The sequence below is a fragment of the Fistularia commersonii genome, chromosome 15 (genome assembly GCF_037954325.1).
Source record: "Fistularia commersonii isolate RoL2024-O1a breed Wild chromosome 15, RoL_Fcom_v1.0, whole genome shotgun sequence".
NCBI lineage: Eukaryota > Metazoa > Chordata > Actinopteri > Syngnathiformes > Fistulariidae > Fistularia > Fistularia commersonii.
Genome location: NC_141298.1, coordinates 14,161,784 through 14,186,611, shown reverse-complemented (window position 1 = coordinate 14,186,611; position 24,828 = coordinate 14,161,784). Strand labels below are relative to the sequence as shown.

The 24,828-nt window shown below is 42.2% G+C and overlaps 1 protein-coding gene across 1 annotated transcript; it reads left to right on the top strand.

The window, feature by feature from the left end:
- Window positions 1-6,655: 6,655 nt before the first annotated feature.
- Window positions 6,656-12,732, top strand: LOC147226636 (zona pellucida-like domain-containing protein 1). Its single transcript, XM_086160765.1, has 12 exons — window positions 6,656-6,676; window positions 6,779-6,854; window positions 6,939-7,049; window positions 8,152-8,372; window positions 8,454-8,638; window positions 9,859-9,931; window positions 10,348-10,445; window positions 10,553-10,633; window positions 10,725-10,893; window positions 11,504-11,597; window positions 11,908-11,925; window positions 12,111-12,732. The coding sequence occupies exons 3-12, from the start codon at window positions 6,941-6,943 to the stop codon at window positions 12,239-12,241; spliced, it is 1,179 nt and encodes a 392-aa protein (XP_086016891.1). The 5' UTR covers window positions 6,656-6,676; window positions 6,779-6,854; window positions 6,939-6,940; the 3' UTR covers window positions 12,242-12,732.
- Window positions 12,733-24,828: the final 12,096 nt, after the last annotated feature.

Here is a 24,828-nt window from a genome sequence, read left to right as displayed (position 1 = left end):
CCGAACCTATTCCGAGAAATTCTCCGGCATACTTTTAGTATTAAACTTGACACACATTTCTATTTGATTATGTTATTAGACGTCGTGTTTACAGAGTGAAGTTGGCTGAACGGTCGGGCACGCAGCCAAAGGAAAATGTCACCGCGGGTAAGTCTGAAGAAGAAAGATGACAAGGTGACGGAAAAAATGATAACACGCGCAGACGGCGACGTGCTCATCCGAACTGCTCGCAAATGAAAAGTGTCTTATTTGTGGTGAGGTTGTCACCGTCTGTAATGAAAATAAGATGGAGCAAGAAGATGAGGCACGCCGGCGCCGCCGTGCCAGATAAACACAAAGGCGATACCTTCGCACAGAGCAACAGATGCAGGGTTTTGTAAAGATGGCGCCGGGTTTGGGAGCCGCCTGAAGTCGATGAAATCGTCGCGGCAATCAACAATTCGCTTTTGTCTTCCTGCAAAGGGCTCCTAACTCCTCCGCGGTGAGGTGACGAGTAATCAACGAAGCTGATTACATGGCAGCCTGTTGATAAAAAGCAGACCAGACCGCTGTAGAGTCTCCATTTTGATAAAGTTACAATACACGTAACTCTTCGCCAAATGCGAAAAACATCAGAGTTTTACAGGCGGGTAGCCAGATATCGATTACATGTATAAAAACATGACGGTGCCAGTGTCCTGGAAGTTGATGCAGATGCAGGTTGGAAGCCTCCGATTGGACATCGACGTGGATGGAGCAGATCCGAGGGGAGGGGAAGCAACCCCGGGTCTGTGCGTTTGGTGTCCGTCTGACAGGCGTTCAGTTTCTGACGTCAATGATGGAGCTGATAGCGTCCACACTTCGAGGCGCCGCGGTGTTTTCCGGAAGCCTCTTTTCACTCCTCTCTCCCTTGTCAATTCCCACTGTCGGGTGCAAGGACAAACAACCGCGGCGACAGATGTTTTTCAGTTGTGAAAACATACTTTTTGTACATGTTTTGGAGAACATCTTGGCTGGAGGACAAGAATAAGATAACACGAAACCACGTGAAGATCTATTATCCTGGTAACCACTGAGACAGCTTTAGTGATTTCAGCACTGCGGACAGCAAAGTAAGAATTGCATTGTACAAGGAAACACATTTCCACATTGTACGTATGACAATAAGCACTTTGAATGTTTGAATCTCTGAATCTTTGAATCTTTGAATCTTTGAATCTTTGAATCTTTGAATCTTTAAATCTTTGAATCTTTGAATCTTCAGGATCCTTAGGAACCCAAAAAGACCAATTGAATGGTGCTCCATATCTTTCGGAATTGTTCATCAGATTTTGTCATTTCTATTTTACCTTTCAAAATGAAGTTTGAGTAAATATTTTGGGTTCATAAAGTATGTCTGTATTCCTCGCGCCAGAAAACACCAGAGAGTGTTATGAGCAGGTTATGAAATTTTCCCGTAATCCCTCAGGAGTGAATTCTGAGACAGGATAGTTTTATATGGCAGGAAAGGAATTCAGCTCTGCCTGGAGAAGATTAAAGCTCTCCCAGTGAAGCAAAAGTTAAACAAATGGAAGTGGATTAATCAGAATTAGGTGAGGTAAAGGTCACAAAGGTGACACCAATGGTCCAGAGGTACTGGACACGCATGTGTGAGTGGTTCAGGGGCGTGTATGAATTGCCCATAGGTGTGCACGAATGGTCTAAAAGTGTGTGTGAGTGGTCCATAAGTGTGTGTGAATGGCCCATAGGTGTGTCTGGGTGGTCCATAAGTGTGTGTGAATGGTCCATAGGTGTATGTGAGTGGGCAACAGGTGTGGTGTGTAAATGGTCAACAGGTGTGTGTGAATGGTCCATAGGTGTGTGTGAATGGTCCACAGCTATGTGTGAATGGGCAACGGGTGTGGTGTGTAAATGGTCAACAGGTGTGTGTGAATGGTCCATAGGTGTGTGTGTTAGTGATCCATTGATGTGTGTAAATGGTCAACAGGTGTGAGTGAATGGTCCATAAGTGTGTCTGGGTGGTCCATAGGTGTGTGTGAATGGTCCATAGGTGTGTGTGTGTGTGTGTGTGTGTGGGCAACAGGTGTGGTGTCTAAATGGTCAACAGGTGTGTGTGTCAACGGTCCATAGGTGTGTGAATGGTCCACAGGTATGTGTGAATGAACAACAGGTGTGGTGTGTAAATGGTCAACAGGTGTGTGTGAATGGTCCATAGGTGTGTGTGAGTGGTCCATAGATGTCCAAATGGTTGCATTTCTCTACATGCGGCCCTGCGATCAACTACCAACCGTTCCAAGGTGAGCTCCAGCACCTCCACAGCCTTTTGTGCAGGATTAGATGTGTGAAAAATAATTTAAATAGATGAAATGTTCTCGCACAAAAGATTCAGATTGCATGATGTGAAATTTTCAAGCATTTCTGTCATATCAGTATTTTGACTGATATTCAGTTTTACTGAATGAAGACAAAAGACAGCATAATGCTCAGCCAGTGTACAGTGACGCCACCATGGCGCAGGGCACGGTGTATTGTTTGGTTAGATCTGCTGGAAAGGTCACTGACACAAGGTCATCAATCATACGGCTACACCCAGCCTTTATCTGCCACAGGAAAAAGCCGGGGTTAAATCACTCAGTGTGAATTCTCACGCTTGTCTTTATGCAAACAGAAAGGCTCGCGCGGCGGGCATTTAGCAAGAATCAAGGTGATAACGGATCATTATACCCAGAGCACAAACCATATCTTATTTCAAATAAAGTATCCAAGTAAAGATGTGGCTGCATGTTAATCCTGTCTTTAATTATGTTTCCCAAACAAACCAAACCAAGGAAGATTATTTAGCTAATATGGCTGCACTTGGTATTTTCCATGCACTATTTTAATATCCACCACTAAATGACTATATTTAACTGTTTTTTTGATTTGAAATAAAATACATCTGAATACAACTGAAGAATTTTTTTTATGTTGCAAAAATACTCTCAAGGAGTTTACAGGAACTTTAAAGGGCATCAAACTTTCGAAAACTGGATCCACTTTAACCTTTAAAACTGAGGTCCGATCTTTCTTTCACCCGTCAATCAAACTCCTCCACCATGTTCCACATCTTCAATGAGTCCAGCGCGCACAGGGGCCTCGCAGAATATCATTCATTTTATTCAATATCCCCGTCGGGTGATGATCGTAGGTGACCACTCCTCATAATATCGTTCTCTACTCCATTAGATTTTTTACCTGCATGTTTTTCATCAGCAGATTCAGTCTTTTTTAATCCGCTTTCCCTTCAGAAGTCACTACTGCGTATCAACCTCTTCCATCTAACCCCGTTCCCTGTATTCTTTTCTCGAACATCCACTAACTTCATGTGATACTTTTTTTTTAAAAAGCCTTTTCGTGAAAAGAAATTCAACCTTGAGACCCACGTCGGTATAAATTTTAGAGACATGTCTAAATTACTTTTTCTTGCGCAAGTACTAGAGGAGGTCCTATTTTTACTCACACTGTACACAAACACAGAAATTAAAATGTTGATGGTGTTGCCCTTTTTGTTTTTTTTTCATAAAGAGTCACAGGTTTCAAGCCAAGATTTAGCCAATCCGGTTTGAGCATCAGATGACAAGATGAACTGACACGTGTCGGTTTAACCCAGTCCTTCTCAAAAATAGTGGGGTGCATTTTTTTTTTGCCTTATTAGAATAAAGTGTAATTGCACATCCACTACAGTAGTTGGCAGTGGCGCTCTCATTGTCAGAGTGTGCGCAGGGAGTATTAGCTCTATGGTGTAGGGTTTTTTTTTTGCAGCAAGCAGGCGTTATGAAGTGCAGTAAACAAACCCTCAAGAGACAACATGAAATTTTTTTTAACAGGGATGAAAAGAAAGGCGTAGAGAGACGAAGATAATGAGACGAAAGAAAGTCACCCGAAAGCTAAGACGAGGAAATATGATGAAGCGTATGAAGCGCTTGGCTTCACTGTGACGACAGTGGGAGACGAGGAAAGACCTAAAAACAATTTTAATAAAGTTATTCTTTGTTGTAAGTTGAACTATGATTCTTTCTTTTTTGTTTTCTTTAATGTTAATAAGGATATAATTTTATGCAGAGGCGCACTAAGAACAATTTTATTGACAAATGATATTATTTATAGTCGCGGCGGAGCGTGGGCGGTGGGGCACTAATTTTTTTCTTCTTGCTAGGGTGGGCGTAACAGAAAATAATTGAGAAGCACTGGTTTAACCTCAGATTGACAGAGCTTTCTCCCCGTCATCAACTCAAGGCTTCTCAAGATATGCAGACAATTACACGTGGCATTCCTCAAGGGTCAATCACAGGCCCTCTATTGTTCTCCAAATTCCATTTCATCACTTTGGTTGCATAAATGTCATTTTTTTCAAGCAAACCCCCTCCCAGACTGCTCATGCTTGGGATAAAAAAAATGCAATATTTTTATCATTGCCTACCTCAACCAAGTAAAGATTAAAATAGTTTTTAAACTTGGAGATTAACAAATATCCAAACAATTTTTTTTTGTCATCTTGCTGTACTTTCGGCTTTTTACCGTAAAGTTCACCACATCTCTGCTCTCTTACTGTCAAACTGGAGGAGAAATTGTGCGACCAAGCATAAGTCAACCCAGAATATGTTGCCAGGCTACAGTAAAATCTGCCCTTGTAAAATACCTTGGATCATGGGAATATGCACTAACAAGATTCTTGATGCTCTGCCTACAGATTATGCAGAGCTGAATGCATCAGAGAGTTCCAAAAATATGGCATGATTGTCTCTCGTCTCTAGCTGACTGAACCCGCTGCCAAAATTGTGTTCTCTCCAAGCGCCCAGACAGGCCTTGTGTTCCTCTTTTTTTTTTTCCCAAGTAACAGTGTGTACACCAACACAATAAATAACATTTTCTTTTCTATATTGGGTAAACAAAACTCGGGTGTAACAATGATTTTCACATGAGCACTTAATGCTAAAGCATCTCACTGCTCTAAATTTTACGCATAAAAAAAAAAAGCTCCCATTTAAATGCAAGGTAATTACTTCTCCGCAAAAAACACGGACCCCGCTGCTCAGCGATGTCTGCTCGGTGACTGTACTTTTTCTTTTTTTTTTTCTCAGTTTTTATTATGCTATCCGAGCTCTATGAACTCTGTTGAGAGAGCCTGTCAATGATTCGCAGTCACTCAGCGTGACAGTTTGGAAAAGCAAACAATGGAAGCCGGCCTCCACCCTGCTGACACAAACAAACCCATATGGCCTCTCAGGTGTGCTTGTATCGCAGACAAAAAGCTCAGAGTCCCGACGTTACCGTTGTGTAATACTACTGACAATGCGCAGCACTCGACATCCAGCATTAGTGGTCAGTGGTGCGCTTGATAAACCCGCAATGAAGAGTGACTTTGAAATGTTCGGGCAGCCTTAAGGTTTTCAGGTGACTGAGCCTGGGGGTGTGTGTGTGTGTGTGTGTGTGTGAGGTAAAAACAACTGTAAGGTAGTGCGTCGCCGGTATCTTTAGTCCCCGAAAGTGTCCAGCTACTCGAAAATCTGAAGCCGAGCTACCGTGTACAGAATAACGTTTGCGAGATAGAAGGCGTTTAAAATATTTTCCCGGATCGATTAAGACTGAATTTTGATAAATAAACGAGAAGGATTTTCATCGTAAGACGAAGTGAATATGACAAACGGGATTTTAGAATAAGAAATGTCTCCTTGAAAAGCTCTACTTTACTGAAATTACGGCACAATGACATAACTCTGGGTCAGCATGAAGAACACTCAAGAAACCTGAAACCTGGACAGACTGGAACTCCTTCAAAAACTGCCAATTTTGCAAAATTAACCCTTTAGCTGCCTCAAATAATATTTTATGTTATTTTGCATCAATAAATTCCCACCCATAAGGTTATTGGATCCATGTTTTATTATTAAATCAGGTTTTCTAAAGCTCCTTAACAGTGAGAGTTCCCCAATAATAAGTGTAGATGTTGAAGGATATTTGTAGAACTCTGACGGTTTCAGGATTTGTATCCGTTCACATTCAGGAGAAGGTCAGAGTTTGTCTGCATGTTCAGAATTTTGAAGACAATAGTTTGATGGGAGAAATTAAAAGAAGTCACCGGCTAGGATGAGTCGAATCATGACATTGAGTTTGTCTCTGAGAACCGGCCTTGTTCCGTCCTAGAGGGACCGATACTAAATCAACGGATAAAACTGAAAAGGCGGTCATCTGATCCTTTTGACACACACATCAAAAACAGACAAATTGCAACTTATTCTCCTACCAATAAGACTTTCAGGTAAAGTTTAATTTTTTTTTTTCCATGTAATTGCTGTAATGCGTTTGTGTTTAGTTTCTCCTGCCGGGGGATTGTATAATTTGCTGAAAGCTTCCTCCTGCAAAGTAAAGACAAAAGCGTGAATGCAAATGAGAGCAAACTCCGAGACATAGAGATGTCACTCATGATTCAATCTTTGCAGTGATAAAGTTTCTGTTTTTGTTACCATACAGACTCCGGTCCCAAAAAAAAAGGCATCAAAGTATTGTATCCGCTCCCCGGGGATTAACACTTACTTCACGAAGTGTCACGTTAGCATTCGAAGGGGAATCTGTGTTTAAAAGAAAAGGAACCCGGACATTGTCTCCGCTCCATCGTTAAGACTTTTGCCGTGTTGGGTTTCACTCCAAAACCCTGAAGGTACGGTTCATGCAACTCCAGCTACAAAGGGATTGTTCCCAGACATCCATGTCAAGTTGGACACACCGAATAAAATTGACCTTGTTTCTATCCAATCCCAAGAAAGAAGCAGAGCTATATAAACATCTACGCCCCGATTCTCTGAGCATCGCAGAGAGCCGGAGCGAGACGCCGAAAGGTGGCTTCCATATCGGGTGAAGAGAATCTTCAATCTACGCTTCTGAACGAGCGGGAGTTTTCACAATGTCCCTCTCTTTCGCAGACATGGCCACATCGGGGGAGACAAAAATGTGCCTGGTCGGTTTGCTCATCTTGGCAACGCTGGTGGAAAGAAGCAGCCAGGTGAGCTGCCAGAGTGACCTCCGACGTCCAGGTACGTCCAGATATTCTGTTCCACGATATTTTGATTGTCATTTATTTGGAGATTTTGGCCTCTTTTAAACCGAATCACACCGAATCTGTTTTCCATGCTGTTGACGTGTTTTTTTTTTGGGGGGGGGGGATCTTTATCCATTCTCTTCGACGCCCGGTTCGGTCCAATTTTCTTTAGGAAAACAAATTAAAAGGGGAACCAAAAAGTAATACGGCTGATTGATCCGTAATGGGAACACTTGCAGTGCTGGTTGGATCTCGGTGACAATGTGCTTTCTTTGCAGAGAAGCTCAACAATTAAGCAAATATAGACAAATGTCAATATGAGGCATGATTTGGGGCGACATTTGAAATAAAAATTATCTTTTCCGAGGCGTTTCTCGACTTCAAACTCCGGGAAAAACTGTGAAACACCCCAAGAAAACTCTTCTTACACTATAATTTTAACCAAATCACAGGCTGTTCTGTTCTACAAAAGGTCCTTTTGATAACGCAGTAATATTATTTCTTTTCCATTGACTGTGTCTCCGCTGAAATTGTTTGAAGTCCCTCCGGGGAGGCCCGACTCACACTTTGAAAACCTCTGCTCCGTTCGAATCTTCATCAGGCAAAATGGGATGAAAGAGAAACAAGCCATTTTAATAGAGACGGCGATAAAGACGCATCATCTCGCCGTTTAAAAAGGAGCAGAGACAGAGATAAGACGGGAGATGCCGGATGCAGACGATGATCACAAGATCGCACACAACGGGGACACCCTCTGGGTCAACAATAACACGGGCGCATAGGAAATCTGACTCGTATCTGGTTCAAATGTGACTCATAAATAATTCACTTTGGACAAAAAAAAAAAAACAAGTTGTCTCCAGGACCTCTCACATGCATTTTCAGATGATAAACAGAAAATTGCACCCCAAAAGAGTAAAAGAGGCCTAAAAGTAGATATGGTGGAGATGAACTCGAGCAGATGCAGTCACCGCCGCGAGGTCGTATTTTGACTCTTTGCAGAGTTTGTGCATATCGGGTCCATTTCTAGAAATTGCTTTATTCTAACCCGCCACACGAACGAGCAACGAATCGACGGGCTTTCCCTCTCCTCGCAGAATACACCGACATCTCCGTCGAGTGCGGCACGACCTCCGTCAGCCTGGCCATCCTGGTGTGCCCCGTGATCTACTCCGGCTTCAACGAGTCGCTGCTCTATCTCAACTACGTTTTCGACAAACCCGAGTGCAAAGGGACTCTGGACGAGTCGGTCAGCCCCGCCGTCGTTCGCTTCACCTTCCCCCTGAACATGACCAACGCTTGCGGCAGCAACTTCCGGGTCAGTAGGGTTCGGAGGAGGAGATCTCTGTGTTCATTTTATTTCGTTTTGTGTGCTTGACCTCACGATTGTCGCCTCCAGACCACCAGCACGGCCGGCACAGGGTTTTTTGTCGATTTCTCCAACGTCCAAACGGTGAATGTCAGCGGTATGGTGCACTCCCATGACCTCACCACAGCTGTAGTCACCTACAACGCCGAGCTCAAGTATTTCTACTCCTGCGCGTATCCTCTGGAATATCTCATCAACAACACCGAGGTGGACGTGTAAGATCTCTTGTTTCCTCACAATGGCTTTTTACGGCTTGTTGATGATAAGCGCGTCGACGTGTTGTTATGTGTGGGACCTGATACCTTCTGTCAAACATCTGATGGTAAGTTCTCTGTTTTTAAAGGCTCTTATGCGACTTTTAAATCGTTTATTTATTGAATTTGGGTTTTTTTCTGAGCAAATGTTCTTTTTCTTGCACATCTTTAGCGGAGCTCCACTAAGAAACATGCATTTCGGGATATACTTACAGTACAGTTACAAAAGTGTTTCCCTGTTCAGTGAAATTCCTACTTTGCTGTCTGCAGTCCAAGAGTGTGAACACTATTCCAAATATGATTATAGTTATGAATATGTACAGTGCAGTAGAACCGTGGCAGTGCAATAAGACATTTGAGTGCAGCTCGGTGTGCAACTTGCAAAGAGTAGGTGCAAGGATGTGTGCAAATTAAACGGGCAGTAGACTTTACATGTGTAAGTCATTTTCCAATTCTTGCAAGTGGAATGGGAATGAAAATAGACGCCCTGAATAAGAGATTTCTGAATAATGACAACTGAGGTTTATGTTGAATTAGTTTTTTTTTTTACTTTTGTTAATTAAATTTTATTAAGATTTTCAGAAAGCACAGAAAAAACTGAGCCATATGTTGCATAGGAAGTTGATTTAAGCAAAAAATATATAATAGATAGATAGATAGATAGATAGATAGATAGATAGATAGATAGATAGATAGATAGATAGATAGATAGATAGATAGATAGATAGATATTTTATAAATAAAAAAAAGGGGATGAAGTACAGATTTCTCTTTCTCAGAGTCTCTTTATCACACACAATAGCAATTGTTTGTTATTGACATTTTCACAAATAATACAAGGTTTACCACTGACACCTGCCTCAAAGGGGAGAAATGGTCAGACTAAAAAAATCCACAGGCTGAAAGAAAACCAGAGCATGTTTTTGATGATTTCCATCACACGATCTCATTGTGTGCTTTTGGTTTATTCACCAAAACAAATACAACCCAATATGCGGGCTTACATGCATGCATGCTTCAGGATCACTATCTCGGACACAATAGGCAGAATGTAAACATAGCCTACGCTCATGTATTGTGGAAATAATCCCCCGAGTGTAGAATAACGACGCAATATGCCGCCCGACATGTTTCATCGGAGCAACTCCTCCCTGTTTCTGACGCCATGCTCATCCATGTAGGTCAGCATCCTCTATCGCAGTGAAAGACAACAATGGGAGCTTCATCAGTACGTTGAGCATGGAGCTCTACAAGGTAAACTGAGATGTCTGACCTTGCTTTGATTTACCTTCGGTCACGGCTGCTTATGTTTACATTTTGGAGGATCTTTTTTTTTTTGGGAAGTATTGTGTAACTTATTGTTTACACGATCCGCTGAGTTATGTTACGGTCAGCCGTGTTCATTGTTGGGGAAAAAGAAAAAGGAATATTACACCGGACGGTCATCGGTTGAATCCACACATCAGGAAACCAGTTAGTCGAGGAGAGGCTGGTTTATTTAAGTAAAGAAACTTGAGATTACTTCTCATCCAGATGGTTGAAATCAGCTGTTCGGCTTAGCTCAATTATAGGAAATAGGCCCTCAAGTCAATAAGAGGAAAGACAAACAAATGACACCGATGTAAATTGTAGATTCAATGACAACGACAGAGGATGTGTTCTGCCGACAGGATGCCAACTACGTCACTCCCCTGATCATACCAACCCAGGGCTTGGAATTGAAGACCGACATCTACGTCCAGGTCAAGGCGTCCAATATGACCGATCAGTGAGAGCATCTTTTTGTCACGCCTCGGACACGTTCCGGCTGAAATTCAAAACAACGATTGCGTTCGGGGATTATCTAAGCTGATCTCGATCGTCCCTCCTCACCAGGTACCACGTCCTCATGGATCGATGCTACGCGTCGATCTCCCCTCGTCCAACCGACTCCACTTTCTTCAACCTGTTTGTCTCGTAAGTCATCAAATCCTGTTTGGAGCCGGTCCAAGATCATGTCAGGTTAATGCTGTTTTCTTTTCTTTTCTTTTTTTGTTTTTTCCTTCAGCTGTTCTCAAGATGGCATGACCACCATGCTCGAGAACGGGGACAGCCACCACGCCCGTTTCTCCTTCCCGGCCTTCAGATTTGTCGAGCAGCAGAACGAGACCGTGTCCACGTACTACCTGCACTGCATCACCAGACTGTGTGAGATCAGCACCTGCAACGACTTCAAGGTCGGTGGCGATGCATTCAGTATTTGCATTAACGTGGTTATTTTTAGCAGAGCACATATGCGAGGTTATATGACCAATATGTATTGTTGCTTTTATACTACACTGCTCAAAAAAATAAAGGGAACACTTAAAAAACACATCCTAGATCTAAATGAATGAAATATTCTTATGAAATACTTTGCTCTTTACACAGTTGAATGTGCTGACAACAAAATCACACAAAAATGATCAATGGAAATCTAATGTATTAACCCATGGAGGTCTGAATTAGGAATCACACTCAAAATTAAAGTGTAAAAACACACTCCAGGCTGATCCAACTTTGATATAATGTCCTTAAAACAAGTCAAATGAATCTGTGTTGCTTCCTGAGTGGACACTATGATTTCACAGAAGTGTGATTGACTTGGAGTCACATTGTGTTGTTCAAGTGTTCCCTTTATTTTTTTGAGCAGTATATCATTAATCTATCTATTTATTTATCTGATTGTTAGTTTGTTTATTGGTTGGTGCAGGATTAGTGTTTCTGCTTCACAGCAAGGAAAAAGGCAAAAATGTCTTCCCATTATACTTCCCGTAATCAGAGTTGCTCTTTTATATTCCTCTGCAGCAATGCAACTCCAGAAGAAGGAGAGATGTTTCCAAAACGGGAGTCTCAGATGCCACCACTCTGTCCACGGTCGTCCCCATCGTCACCAAAAACTGTGAGGAACCGACGCGTCATCATGAGCTATCCAATATTCTAAATTGCTTTGAGAAAATAGCAAAAATAGCCAGAAGAAAAAAGTATTTCAGATTTGTTTCTGTGCTGGTCATGCATATTTCTTACATACTCTGTGAGACTGCAAGGTTTTATTTAAATCACAAATGGTAATTAGACTTTGTTTTTCATGAATGAATAAAAAGGTGTTTCATGCGATCTTTGAATCATAAACGATTATTGTTAAATTTTTACTGCGCCACGAGAGACGATTTCTAATACGAACCGATTTCCTCTTTTCGTGTCTCTTTCAGCGCTGACATCAAAAGAAGGTACGGTGCTGTTTAATTCCTCGCAAAGTGAAAGTTTCATTCAAAAAAAAAACAAAAAAAACTAAATGCATAATTTCATCCATCTTTGAATCATTTCTTTGTGTAACTCAGTAAAAAAAATGCATCACACCTGCGATTGTCGTCTGATCTCCGGTATTTGTGCACTCTGGTTGTCTCGAGAGCAGCGGTGTCCGGCAGCGGCCTGGATTCGGACGCCAGGATCGGTCTGGGGATCGCCGTGGGCGTCCTGACCGTGGCCGTCATCGTGGTCGTGTCTGCGGCGGTCATCATGTACAAAAGGCTCAGACACTTTTAACACGAGGACGCGCACGAGGATGGACGGAAGCAAAATCGATGGACGGGTCACTTACGGTGTCTTAGTACTGTTTTGAATTCATCTTATGTAGTCTTCTTTATGTTTGTTTTTGTGGTCTTGTGATTGTAGGTATTGGAATAAATCATCTGTATCATTAAATTTCAACTTTCCAAATGAAAGCAGCACAGAAGAACCCGCTCAATTAGAGGTTTCTCTTGATTCGACCAAATGTGTTGCACGAAATGATGAAAAGCTGATCGCACAGGCGCTCCGCCTTCGACCGAGTCGTCTGTGTGCGGTAAACATATTTTGGATCTGCAACTACAGAGGGACATGCATACAAATTTGGAGAAATAACCAACCCTAATACTATTTTATTGAGCTATTTAAAAGTAATTGTGGTTTGAATTGAGTTTGAAATAAAAGGCCCGCAGTTATTTTTCTGCTTTATGATGAGTAGGGGGGGGACAAAAGAACCATTAAAGGGTGTTTGAAAAAATAAAAAATAAATAAAAGTTTTATGCGTTTGCATATTCTCAGTTTGTGGTTTCGTGTGTGTGTGTGCATGTGTGTGTTTCTGATAGTGACTATGCATGTCTGAAAAGCCGCTGTTTCAATGTTTGTCTAATTAGATCATGAAGTAAATGTATTTAAATGTTCCATTTAACTTAATTAAGGTAAATGAAAAAAACATCTTAATGGCATCCTTTGAGGTAATCCAATTTTGCCAAAAGTTTTCCCCAATTTGCAAAAAATATTGCTCTAAAAAGAAGCTCTCTGAAAATTGAAACCATGGGATGTCGGTACATTGATGTTGAGTGAATTCCAATTATTTCCTGTGTATTAAAAACCGCGGTGCAACAAGTTTGCAGGAGATTCCAGTCCAGAATGGAAGTTCAAATTCACGACCGGTAACCCAACAGCTGTTTCACGTCAAAATTCCGGCCGCTCGCTCCAGCCAATCACCTGCCTCCATCTAACCCACCTCCTCTTCCTCCCGTTCAAACTTATTTGATGCGCTCTTTCGCTCCATCCAATTAACTCCTCCTCGGGTTGTCCTTCTACCAAGATCTTCTCCACCCCTTCTCTGAAGATGTCCAAACCAGAACATCTAACATGTTGCTCTGATGGACTTGCAACCGTAGAGAAGCTCAACATCATCTGCTCTCACCGCCGTCTTCTCCTCCTCCCCTTTCATTCCTGCTATTTCATGTTGAAATGCTGCTGGGAAAAAAAAAAAACAAAAACAAAAGGATGAGTTGCTGCCTCATTGAATTAAGAGTTATTTGAAAAATATTACCTCGGATCCCCAAATTCAGAGTTTCAAAATCTCATATTTTTGCCTGCGGGATCAGTCTTTTATGGGAAGATCAAACCCAGATCCCCTCTGTTTCGGAGTGGGGAACGCAAACTGAGCAGAAAAGTGTCTCTTTAAGTGTTAAGATACAGAAAAGCCAGTTAATCAAACGCGTTTGTTTTCAACTCTCTAAAGGAAAAGCAAACAAATAAAACTGGGATTATAATGACTGAATACTTATGAACTATCCCCAACGTTTTAGATTCTAAACAACATTTACGAAACCTGAACAGCAACCTAATTTTTAACGCATCTGCCTGTAATTGCAACCATAAAAGAAGTCTGATGTGAACATTTCATACTAAATGACAATATATATCCCGATGTAATCCGATTATTTTCCTGTTATTGTCCTGTAAGGATCTATGGATCATTGATAGATTACGTTTTTAGCCGCCCATCTTTATTATGTGCATAGCTGCTTAGTAACAGTAGGTTTTGATTGATGGGGCTTCTGTAGACATTTCCAGGAAGGGATAATCCATCCATCCATTCATCGTATGCCACTTATCCTGCACTCAGGGTTCGCTGAGGATGCCGGAGCCTATCCCGGCTGTCATTGGGCGAGAGGCAGGGTACACCCTGGACCGTTGGACAGTCAATGCAGGGCTGCATATACAGAAATTTTGGGCAATTTTTCCCAATTTTCTTCCAATTAACCTGCTGCATATTTTTGGACTGTGGGAGGAAAGCCATGCAGACACGGGGAGAACACGCAAACTCCACACAGAAAGGTCTAAATGTCCAAATTTGAACATTTGTGCTGTGAGGCCAAAGTGCACCGCCGTGAGGAGGGATTTTTTTTTTTACATAAATATTAACATTTATACGGCCGAGATATGCGGTCATGTTAACAGGCCACCAGGGGCCGGGGTGCATAATAACGATTAAACTAAAATTCTACAGGAAAATATATGCATTAGCTTCTATGACACGCAGTGTTTGATTGATTAATGTGAGAACGCGGCTTATATTATCATCTAATCTAAATTGCAAATTGCATTGAAAGTGTACCTGAAGATCAATGCACCACAACACCTTGTGATCCAATATCTGTCTTTGGGTCCTGACACCTTGAGATGGGGGGAGGGAGGGGGTTTTGTTTTTGAAAGCAGAACACGCATGACTTTTATATTAAACACACGCTCTGCATCATCATAGGAGACTGCAGGAGGACCCATCGCCCTGAAGCGAAACACGGAGACACACCCAGATGAACACAGACCCGCTGGGTAATCCTCAATGACGGGGAAACATCCGGGGAAAGCTTGTTTAAGATTGAGCTGTCGGGCGAGGAAGGATTGCTAAAAACCCTCCAAATAATATATGTTGTATGATGTTGAGTTTGTTGAGGAGTGCCGCATAATGTTGCATGTATGCATGAACATTTCACTCGAGGACAAATGAGGTGAAGCAGACAAAGGAAAGGTTAACCGCGGATTAACCTCCAAGGCTTTTGGGTAAATCCCAAGGGGGCGGGGGAACTCCAAAACACCTTCAGCTGTGGCCACAAATGTCAATCATCATAATATTCTGAAACCCTCTTCTCTTCCCCATATCTATTAAGAAACACCCAGAGAAATGACTGTAAACTGAATAAAAGAGTTTTCAGCTAAACCAGTAGCTGCAGTAGTTTGATGTCAGAGGAATCATACTGAATGTTTTTGGAAAGTTTAGAAACACAGCAAGGACAATTAAATTAAATTAAATTAAATTAAATTAAATTAAATTAAAATTTAAAAAATCAAATTGAATCAAAATAAAATAAAGATAGACACTAAAAATGTAGTTATGTTGAAGCTGGGCTACCCTAGCGCAGCTCATCCAACTGCCTTCTGCTCATGGTTCATCCATGATGGGTAAAAGGCAGTTGTCATATTTCACTGATCTGCTTAACTTATAACTGTATGTGACAATAAAGTGCTTCCTTCTTGTTCTTGTCCTTTTTAAAAAATAAGTTGCTCTTAAAAACGAATTAGGTCTTTCTGGTACTTTCCAGTGAAGGCGTCATTATCACATTGTTCGTTTGAATTTATCTCAACTATATTCATCTTTGCAGGAATCAAAGCAGAAATGAAAGCAAGAGCGGAGAAATAAGACTAGTAAGCCAGAAAGTTCAGCCTGGGAACTGGTAATCTGCCGACGGCCTTCATCATGTGCCAAATAAAGAACCGACTGACACCTCATCTGACCGTCTGTTCTCACTTCCCACCTGCAGACGTTTTACTCTCTGGTTTATTCCAGGCCACCTTTTCATGTATCCCGTTCTCCTGCACGTGGCTCTGTCCACGTGAACCCGCCTCTGTTTTTCGCCGTTCTTCGCTTGGATACTTTTCAACCCCGGTGCTACCATTTGTATTCTGTTTGGACTGATATTTCCAGAGTAAGCCTTGTTTATCTTCTTTTTTTTTCTTCTCAAATTTCCAAAGTCTTGTCCACATCCTCATCTTGGCTGCTTTGAACCAACATCTCCGACTAAATAAAGCAGATTTTTTTTCGCTTAGATCTACATTACCAAGTACTGCGGTCCTTTAAAGACCGTCAGCCCTTTTAAATCGACCCCCTTTTGATAAATACAACTTTTATCAGGTTATGGGAATCTTGAAACTCACTGAAGCGGAGCCTTTTAAGCAAACAACATTAAAACAAATTTATTTACATCACGAAATGACATGCCATTTAATGAATCCGTGTATATATTAGCTCCGTGACCTTCTTGCATGGCAAAAAATTGGAAATAAAAATGCAGCTGTTGATCAGTCCTGCAGCGCTAGAGCGGTTGGCGGTTAAATTCCCCGCTCCTCCTGACGGCCTGGTTAGCGTCTTGCACGGCAGCCCTGCCGACATCGGCGTGCGAATGTGTGCCGGAGACCATTTACCATCTTGCACGCACCACAGAACCGCCGCTCCTCCGATGCTGTCTGGCTCCCTTGCACACAATAAATTCTCCGACGCTATTCAAGGCTTGACACAAATATCGACATTATAGCACCATTTGCATTTGGTCGTGAGGAGCTTTGGAGACACTCGCTGCACATTGCTCCAAATGCTGGACTTTTTATACTCGATCACTGAGAAATAATTCCTTGGTTTTGGTTAAAATAACCAATTCATACAAAACGCTCTCCGAGGGGATATCGGCATGTGAAAATTGCAGCGAAAACACATGATGGGATGGTTACCCTTCATAAAAAGATGGATTGGGAATCAATTTGATATAATAAATGTTGATACTCTTCTTTTCCCCTCAGCTGCTCCCTTCAGGGGTCACGGCGAATCAGCCTCCTCCATCTAACCTTATTCTCTATATCCTCTTTTTTCACACCAACTCACTTCATGTCCTCTGTCAGTCCATCCATAAATCTTCTCTTTGGTTTTCCTCTAATCCTCCTGCCTGGCAGTTCCAACCTCAACATCCTCCTACCAATATGTTCACTATCCCTCCTCTGCACATGAATGAACCAACATCTTTATCTCTGCTTCCTTTCTGTTCCTCAAGGCCACTGTGTCTAAACCACACAGAATCGCTGCTCTCACCGTTGTCTTGTACACCTTTCCTTTCATTCTGGCTGATATTCCTCGATCACGTAGAACTCCTGACACTTTTCTTCATCTGATTCAACCTGCTTGAATGTGTTTCTTCACCTCCTCTCCATCCGCTGCTCTGGACTGTTGACCCAAAGTACTTAAAGTCCTCCACCTTCTTTATCTCATTCAGCGTTCCACTTGGGTCCATCTAATTGCCATGTATTCTGTCTTGCTGCGGCGAACCTCTGTTGCTCTTCTTTCAAGAGCATGTGAGATTTTCCTCCAGCTGCTCTCACTACAGATCACAATGTCATCTGCAAACATCACGGTCCGTGGAGATTCCTGTCTAACCTCATCTGTCAGCCTGTCCATCACCGCTGCAAATGAGAGGGGGCTGGTGAGTTGGTGTAATTCCATCTCCACCTTGAACTTCTCTGTTACACTTATAGCACACCTCATCACTGTCTCACACCGTGCATACATGTCTTGCACCATTCTAAAATACTTCTCTGCCACTCCAGACTTCCTCATACATTACCATAGTTCCTTTTCTGACAAACTGCTGTATTCTGTTTCTCGGTCTAGATATGATAAATATAGACAGATTTCATATTACCAACATAGTTGCAGGCCAAATGTGATTCAAACATAAACAGTTGGTAGGCTGCAAAATTTATTTTGAAATATCCTGTGTGCGTGTGTGTGTGTGTGTGTGTGTGTGTGTGTGTGTGTGTGTGTGTGTGTGTGTGTGTGTGTGTGTGTGTGCGCGTTTATGTGTGTTACTCTGTAACATGAGTCAACAGGTCTGTAACACACTTGTCAGTGATGGGCCGTCATGGGGTGGAAGGCCTTCTCTGCTGCCTTAAAAAAATATCTAAATCACAGATTTTAATTATATTTTGTCCATGAATACTAATTAAATTATTCCAAATTGTCTGTTCACTTCCTTTCATAGCTTTTCTCCAGATTGTGCTGCTTCCACACATGCATTTTCATATTAAAGAGTTTAACCAATCATATTTTAACCATCATCTGTTGCCAGGCAGGGTCAAAGTCAACGTAATCTGCACAATCAGTTCTGCAAACCCTTTACGCAAAAAAATAATTGTTGATGACGCTGTTGCTTCAACCAATCGGATTTTTAGTTGGCAAGCCTTCTAGCAGGCTACAGCAACTTCGGCGTATTCACGCCCTCTGATTGGATAGTCAGAGAGTGGACCGCTGTGTTAGCGAGGAGAAGCGTACTAGCGAGCTGCGAACTGAAATATAGTTGTTTTTTTGTTTAATATCGGTTTGTCAACCCACAAAGGCTGCAGGAGGAGAAGAAATTGAGTTAGTTGCTAAAATATTGTTAAAGCTATTTTCTAGATGGAGTTTTGAAGAAAAGCTGGACATAGTAAAGAAAGGACGGGCAATACTTAAGCTAGCGAACCTGTCACAACCAGGAAAAGGATTTCTCCGACATTTTCAAGTCACGAACTACGACCGGTGCCCCTGGCTCACAGGCTTCGAGGTATCATGATAAGAAATTTTGGTGAGTAAAATGCTGCTAATTTCCCAAATAATACTGAGAGTTTATGAGGTCATTATTGGTGTTTTTTTATGTGACGCAACTGTTTGATATAAAGGCATTTATTATGGCTACTGACCGGACTTGGTTGTCCCGTTGTGTTCAGATTTCATTCAGGGAAAAACGTCACAATGGTCAGGAACTGATCGAGCAAGAATGGTTTATTCAAAGTCAGGAAATACACTTATGAGATATCCCGGGCTAGAGGATGGTTCTCCCTCTCTGCACACCCGCTGAGACGTGTCCATAATAATGGTTTTTATAGCCATAAATTAATTATTGATGGTCGGATTGATTTGGAGCACTACTGAAGGCCTAGGTGTAAAATGCACGGCCCACCACTGCATGTTGTGTGTGTGTTTGAGGCTGCGGCGCTCATGCACACCCTCCTCTTTGCTCTATGGAAGGATACTGGCTTATTTTCATGTAGGATTTTTGCAGCTATAACCCAGAATTCATCGGTTTCTATCAACAATGACAAAATGAAAGGATTAGATGAATCAATTTGCATTAATAAGCTGTAAGTTTATTCTGGGCACTTAAAGGAGAGTCGAGAATAAAATAAATGGGTTTGCTTGCACTCCAGACCACATCGCATTTACAAACTGGAGCGATATGTAAATGCTTTCATTCATTATCTACAGTCTACGGCATAATGGAGCAGACGCTGGCTCTGAGGCAAGAACATCCCGGACAAGGTGTTACTTAATGGGCAGGCTCAGCTTGTGCAGGTAGTGGGACAGCACCTCACTGTGATGCTGTAGAAATTACAACGCAGTCAAAAGAGCTTTCCCCATTAAAAGATCTGAATCATTCACAGACACCTGGAGCAGACGTCCTCGGGACACGCTCCCCTCACTCTCCGTTATTATGTTAGTCATTGTTGTTTTCCTTTTGCGCTTCCTACCCTGCCAGTTCTTGCTGTTTGCGCCGCCTTCGTTATATCACTCCAGAGAGTATTCTTTTTTTAAACAATGTCTGTTTGGAACATTTCCCTTTTGTTTAAAGTTTTACCTCTGCTGTCTTAAACAGTAGAGGCTGTATTTTTAGATAGAGGGCAAATATCTCAAAAGTTCAGAAAACTGCAAATGTAACTCAGAGTAGAGGTCATCCCGGGTATTCGCTTGGGATTCTTGCTGATTCCCAAAATGCAATAATGTATTGGTTTTACAGTGTATGCGTTATCATTGTGCTCTAAAATAGTACGATCCAACTCTATCACTAAATGCTATATAAGGTTACATTCAAAACTATATTTAGCGTTTCAGTAACTGAGCATGGGAGCTTCCGTGTGGGGAAGTTCCACACAACATGACTCAAAAAGTCTTTCTAAATGGATTTTTGATGTGCTACAAATACTCCCGTGTTTTCCAGGACGCTGGTGCGCTCTGACCGGCTGATGCGCTGTCCCAGATCCATTTGATTAATTCAATCAAGAGAATTACATATTTCTGTCTGACCTTCCTCATGCGAAAAAAAAAAAAAAAAAAATCCTCCAAGCGGGGGGGGGGGGTGGGGGATTCAAAGTCCGACAATGAGCTTCGTATCAAACAACCCTCGAGATAAAGTCCCTCCAATTTGCTCGGCAGCAATAATTTATTTGTCTATGAGCAGCGAGTAATACATTAATCATCAGAGGTTTTTCCATTATTGATTTATCATTCTTCTCTATCCTGTGTCATCACTCGTTAGCGGCAAATGCTAGTTGTAGAAAATGCATGACAAGTCTAAACAAGACCGGACAGCGAGTGACCAAGCTTGCAGAGAAAACAATTTCCATGTAATTCCACAACAGAAATAAGAGGAAACTTTCTTGGGTGAGATCATGCTACAGTTGTTGAGCTGAGAAGGCAGAACATGGTGTTTGATATTCATAACAGTGCATATATAAGCATGGAAATCAATGGTGAAGTGATTCCCAGCGGGACCACCTTTTTCCCCATTTATCTGTTCCTTCAGTTTGGTTGGAAAGCTCTCGTCACTCCAACTGCTACAGGATGCTCAGCTTGGTAAATCAGCACGAAACACCTTGAAACAGAGCACAGTCGAGCCGCGAGGTAGTTTTATTCAGAGCACAGACACCAAACATTCTGTTACATCTTCATTTAATCTGATCGGTCCTGACATCGCCGGAGGCGTTGCCAACTTTTTACCTGGCCCCGTCCTCCGTTAGAAGCGGCCGCATTACCGCGTTTTTGCCAAACAAAGCCCGTTTCTGTTTCGTAAATTGGTCGAAAGTTTTCCTGTTTTCATGAATCTGAATCCGGATCGTTTTCACCCGCTGGCGTGGTGGTTGAGAAGGAGTCTTACCTATGTCCTCGCTGTGCAACCGTCTGGCCCAGATGAAGGCGCCGGAGGCAACGCGGCATTTTAGCCACCGTCGGTAGCGATCTGCGGGTGTTTTTTCGGTTCGCCTCCATCAGCTGGTGGAGGGAAGCTCCGGACACACCTTTTTTTTGACTTCTTAGAAACAGCAGCCATGGAGAGCTGAGGTGCCTGCCTGCACCCAGAAAATAAATGAATAAATCAACATTTTTCTGCAATCGCGCTGATGTCTGATGTAGTGGCTCTCTATGTAGGGGCTCATCCCCGAATGTGTTTTAAAGCATGTGTATTTCAGATTATATTCATTTCCTTCATTTGCGATACGTCATCTTGTAACCACAAGGAAATAGACGGCAATCATAAGTAACTAATTCTTCGCCGTCACTGTCAGTTTCACTCTTGCTTTGCTGTGTTTTGGAGCTGCTTCAGTAACTCCAGCCAACCAGGTGCTACAAGCACACATTGACTTTCCACATGATGGGCTTTGTTTGACTTTGCCTGAAAATAATGGGCTGGAATTTCTTTTCCAGTTCTGCTGAAAACTGCCACTTGGAATCAAAGGGAAGCTCCATCAGCAAGATGCTCAGTTACCGAGAGGGGGAGACGCGTCGGGGTGTGGTGGAAGGAAAGTTGACAAGAGAGTCTTGGAGACTTTGAACTTGCCAGCAAGCACGAGTGAGTGGCATTGACGCTTCAAAAGTATGATACAACACACACACACATACACACATGCACGCCTGCATGCGTGCACGCTTAGCAAAATTAAAGTTTAACCGCGTTCAGAACAAAACATTGTCTTAAAGCGAGCATTGTTTCCTGTGAAAAACCGGGAGGTAATTCCTCACACGAGCCAGTAGGAGGCACTTGAATCATTTGCCTGCGCTCACGTCTCTATTAATTACACCTCAGACAAATGAATGAACCCCGCGGCCCCCGAATCCATCGGAAGGGAATGGGAGCCTCCAATTAAAGCTTTTTGCTTTCGGGTTTCCATTAAAAAATGAAAATTAGACCTCCCCTCCATTTGGTTCCGAGGTCCAAACTGTGAAACGTCCGTCATCTCAACGAACAAAAGGACATTAAGATTTCAATGTAACTTAAAGACCCCCCCCGACTTCCACATGTAGAGAATACTCCAATAAATCCAATAACGCGTGTCTGACGGGGATTTCGCAGAGGAACAGAAGTGATAATACCGCATTAAATGCCACCTACACTTTCTCCCTCATTAAACAAAAAATCCAGAATACATGATCAGTCAACTGTAGTAAGGCGAAGACACTTTGCACCGGAGGGGGGCTTAAATTTAACACAAACCTAATCCCAAATGTGAAATTGTAAAAAAAACACAGCCTCAGTTAGTGTACAGTATGATAGCAATGGCGTCCATATATGTTTTACTGTCAGCACAGGCTTATTATCCGGCTGCCTCAACAAGTCTCTATAGACTCTCCTGCTGCTGCTCATGTACCAACAAGCCCGGGGAAACAAGATCATTTTTCTCCCTTATTGGTTCCCCGACTCTTCTTCTTGGCTGGGAAGTCCAGGGGACGGATTCTCAAGCATTCTGTTTCTGAGCATTCTTCAGAAACATTTCTTGCAAGAAACGGCCGGCCGGTCAGTCGCAGAGGAAAGGACCGGAGACTTTATTGCGGCCATTATTGGGGAGGCGCGGCTCGGTCCTTGGGAAATGACATCCTTTGAAAATAATGTGATTTGGTCGGTTTGAAAGCCAGAACAAAAGAATATGCTTCTACTAGTAATTGGCACTGGACAATGAAATCAACAAACAAACATAGGATTAGCTTATAAATATTTATCGGTCAACGTCTCTGGTGAATAAATACTTGAGGACGCCTACAGAATGTCTGAGAGTAAAGGCATACTTGCACTGTATCTCATTTACATACAGATTGATAATTTCCAAAGCTGGTAATTCCAATACTTAGTCTATTCAGTGCAGTAAAATGTGGACATGAACGCATCACATCGCCAGCTTGAGCGCTCAGTCATTTCTGCCTGTTTGAAAAAAACGGATGTGCCCACATTCAGCTTTCTCATCGCAGGACTCCTGTTTGTGATTTGATCTCTTTGCGGCCATTTGAAAGAAAATGGGGATTGATTGAGATTATCAAGAGTCGATAGCATAAGATATTCTGTGCCTTGAGTAAGATTTCTGACCGTTCCACATTCGCACAAAACAAAAACAGACATTGTTCCGACCTCTCTGTTTCTACTTTCTTATTCATTCATTCATTCATTCATATATTGATTTATTCATTCATTCATTCATTCATTCATTTATTATCTAAACCGCTCGCCCTGAGGTCAGGGTTGTGATCAACGCTTATCCCAGCCGTCACCCTCGACCAGTCGCCAGTTGGTCTCGGGGCCTCAAATAGACGACACACAACGATCCTCATCCAGGATTTTGGGTCTCGAATGAACTTCCAGTATGTTTTCTGAGAACAAGGAAACTATAATTAAAAGCAATGTTTAATCCGTATGGTTTGATTTCTTGTCACATTCTTATATTTCCTGTTCTTTTAACGAAAAAGCCATTGCCTGATTAATCAACCTATTTGTGAATTTTCCAAAAAAGCAGAAACAAATTAAATTAGATTAAAAAAAAAAGCCCTTTTGCCTGATTTTGGATGTCATTAAAATAAAGCAAAAACTACAAAAAGAAAAAAAAAAGAAAAAAAAAAGAATTGCTGGAAATTAAGAAGAAGATAAAATAATCTTTAATCAGACTTTGCAGGTAGGTGTTGATGTATTTGGGGGTCAGGCCAGATTTCAAACGGAGATCAACCACTGTCTCTCCAGATATAAGGGTGGCTATTGAGTTCAATCACTTGAAATGGGAGTCCACATGGGGTCCAGAACATGGAGAGTCGGACCCTTTCCCCCTCCAGACACCTGGTTTGATCACAAACACTATCCGAGCGTCATCTGAAGCCTTTCATTAGCTCACTGTCATTCAGAGCTTAGAGAATATTTCTCAGACCTCTTTGACGTTTCAGGCCTTTTTTCTTCTCTAATTAAGAAACTTTTAATCCCTTTAGAAGTCCTCCACATTGTTTCACCTTGGGAACTCTCTCAGGGGCTTCGATGCTTTGAGAATAACTTTTATCTCTATCGGAAACTAGAGAGTGGAAATTCGTAGAAACATACAAATCTCTTGCACCGGGATTTTTTTTTTTTTTTTTTTTTTTTTTCAGACAACCCCAGAATAGAATTCAAAATCCCCTTTTCTCATCTGCAAAGCCATTAAAGGTCAATCGCACTTATATCTTAAAGCACCTCACCTGCTTCGCCTTTCCGCAGGTTAAGGCTCAGACATGGTTTCGGAATCCCTGAGAGTTGAATGCGAGGCGAAGCTTTCGATGATGAGGTTCCTCTCCCGTGGAATCATCTTCCGCTCTGGACGTGGCAGCCTGGCAGATCCTCGCCATCTAAAGCTTGATTTCAAACTTTTCTGTTTTGCTAAAATCACATGGAGTTTAGGCTGGCGCGAGTCGGTTTCAAACCATCTGCTGCGGCAGACGTGGGCTGCCAGGACGTCCCATGATGCACCGGGCTCCTCTGCTCTTTGACTGAATCGGAGTTGCATCAAGCATTAATTAGCATCCTCTTGTGTGTTAGCGGGACTGCGGGCGGACTTAAAAACACCACATTTACAAAATAATAACCCCCACAAAGTGAAACAGTATGAAGTTGCTTGTTTTATTCATTTAATGAAAGCAAGGTTTTTTTGCTACTTGTGCATCACGCAACTGAGTCGCAACATTCAGCTACTCTGCACCG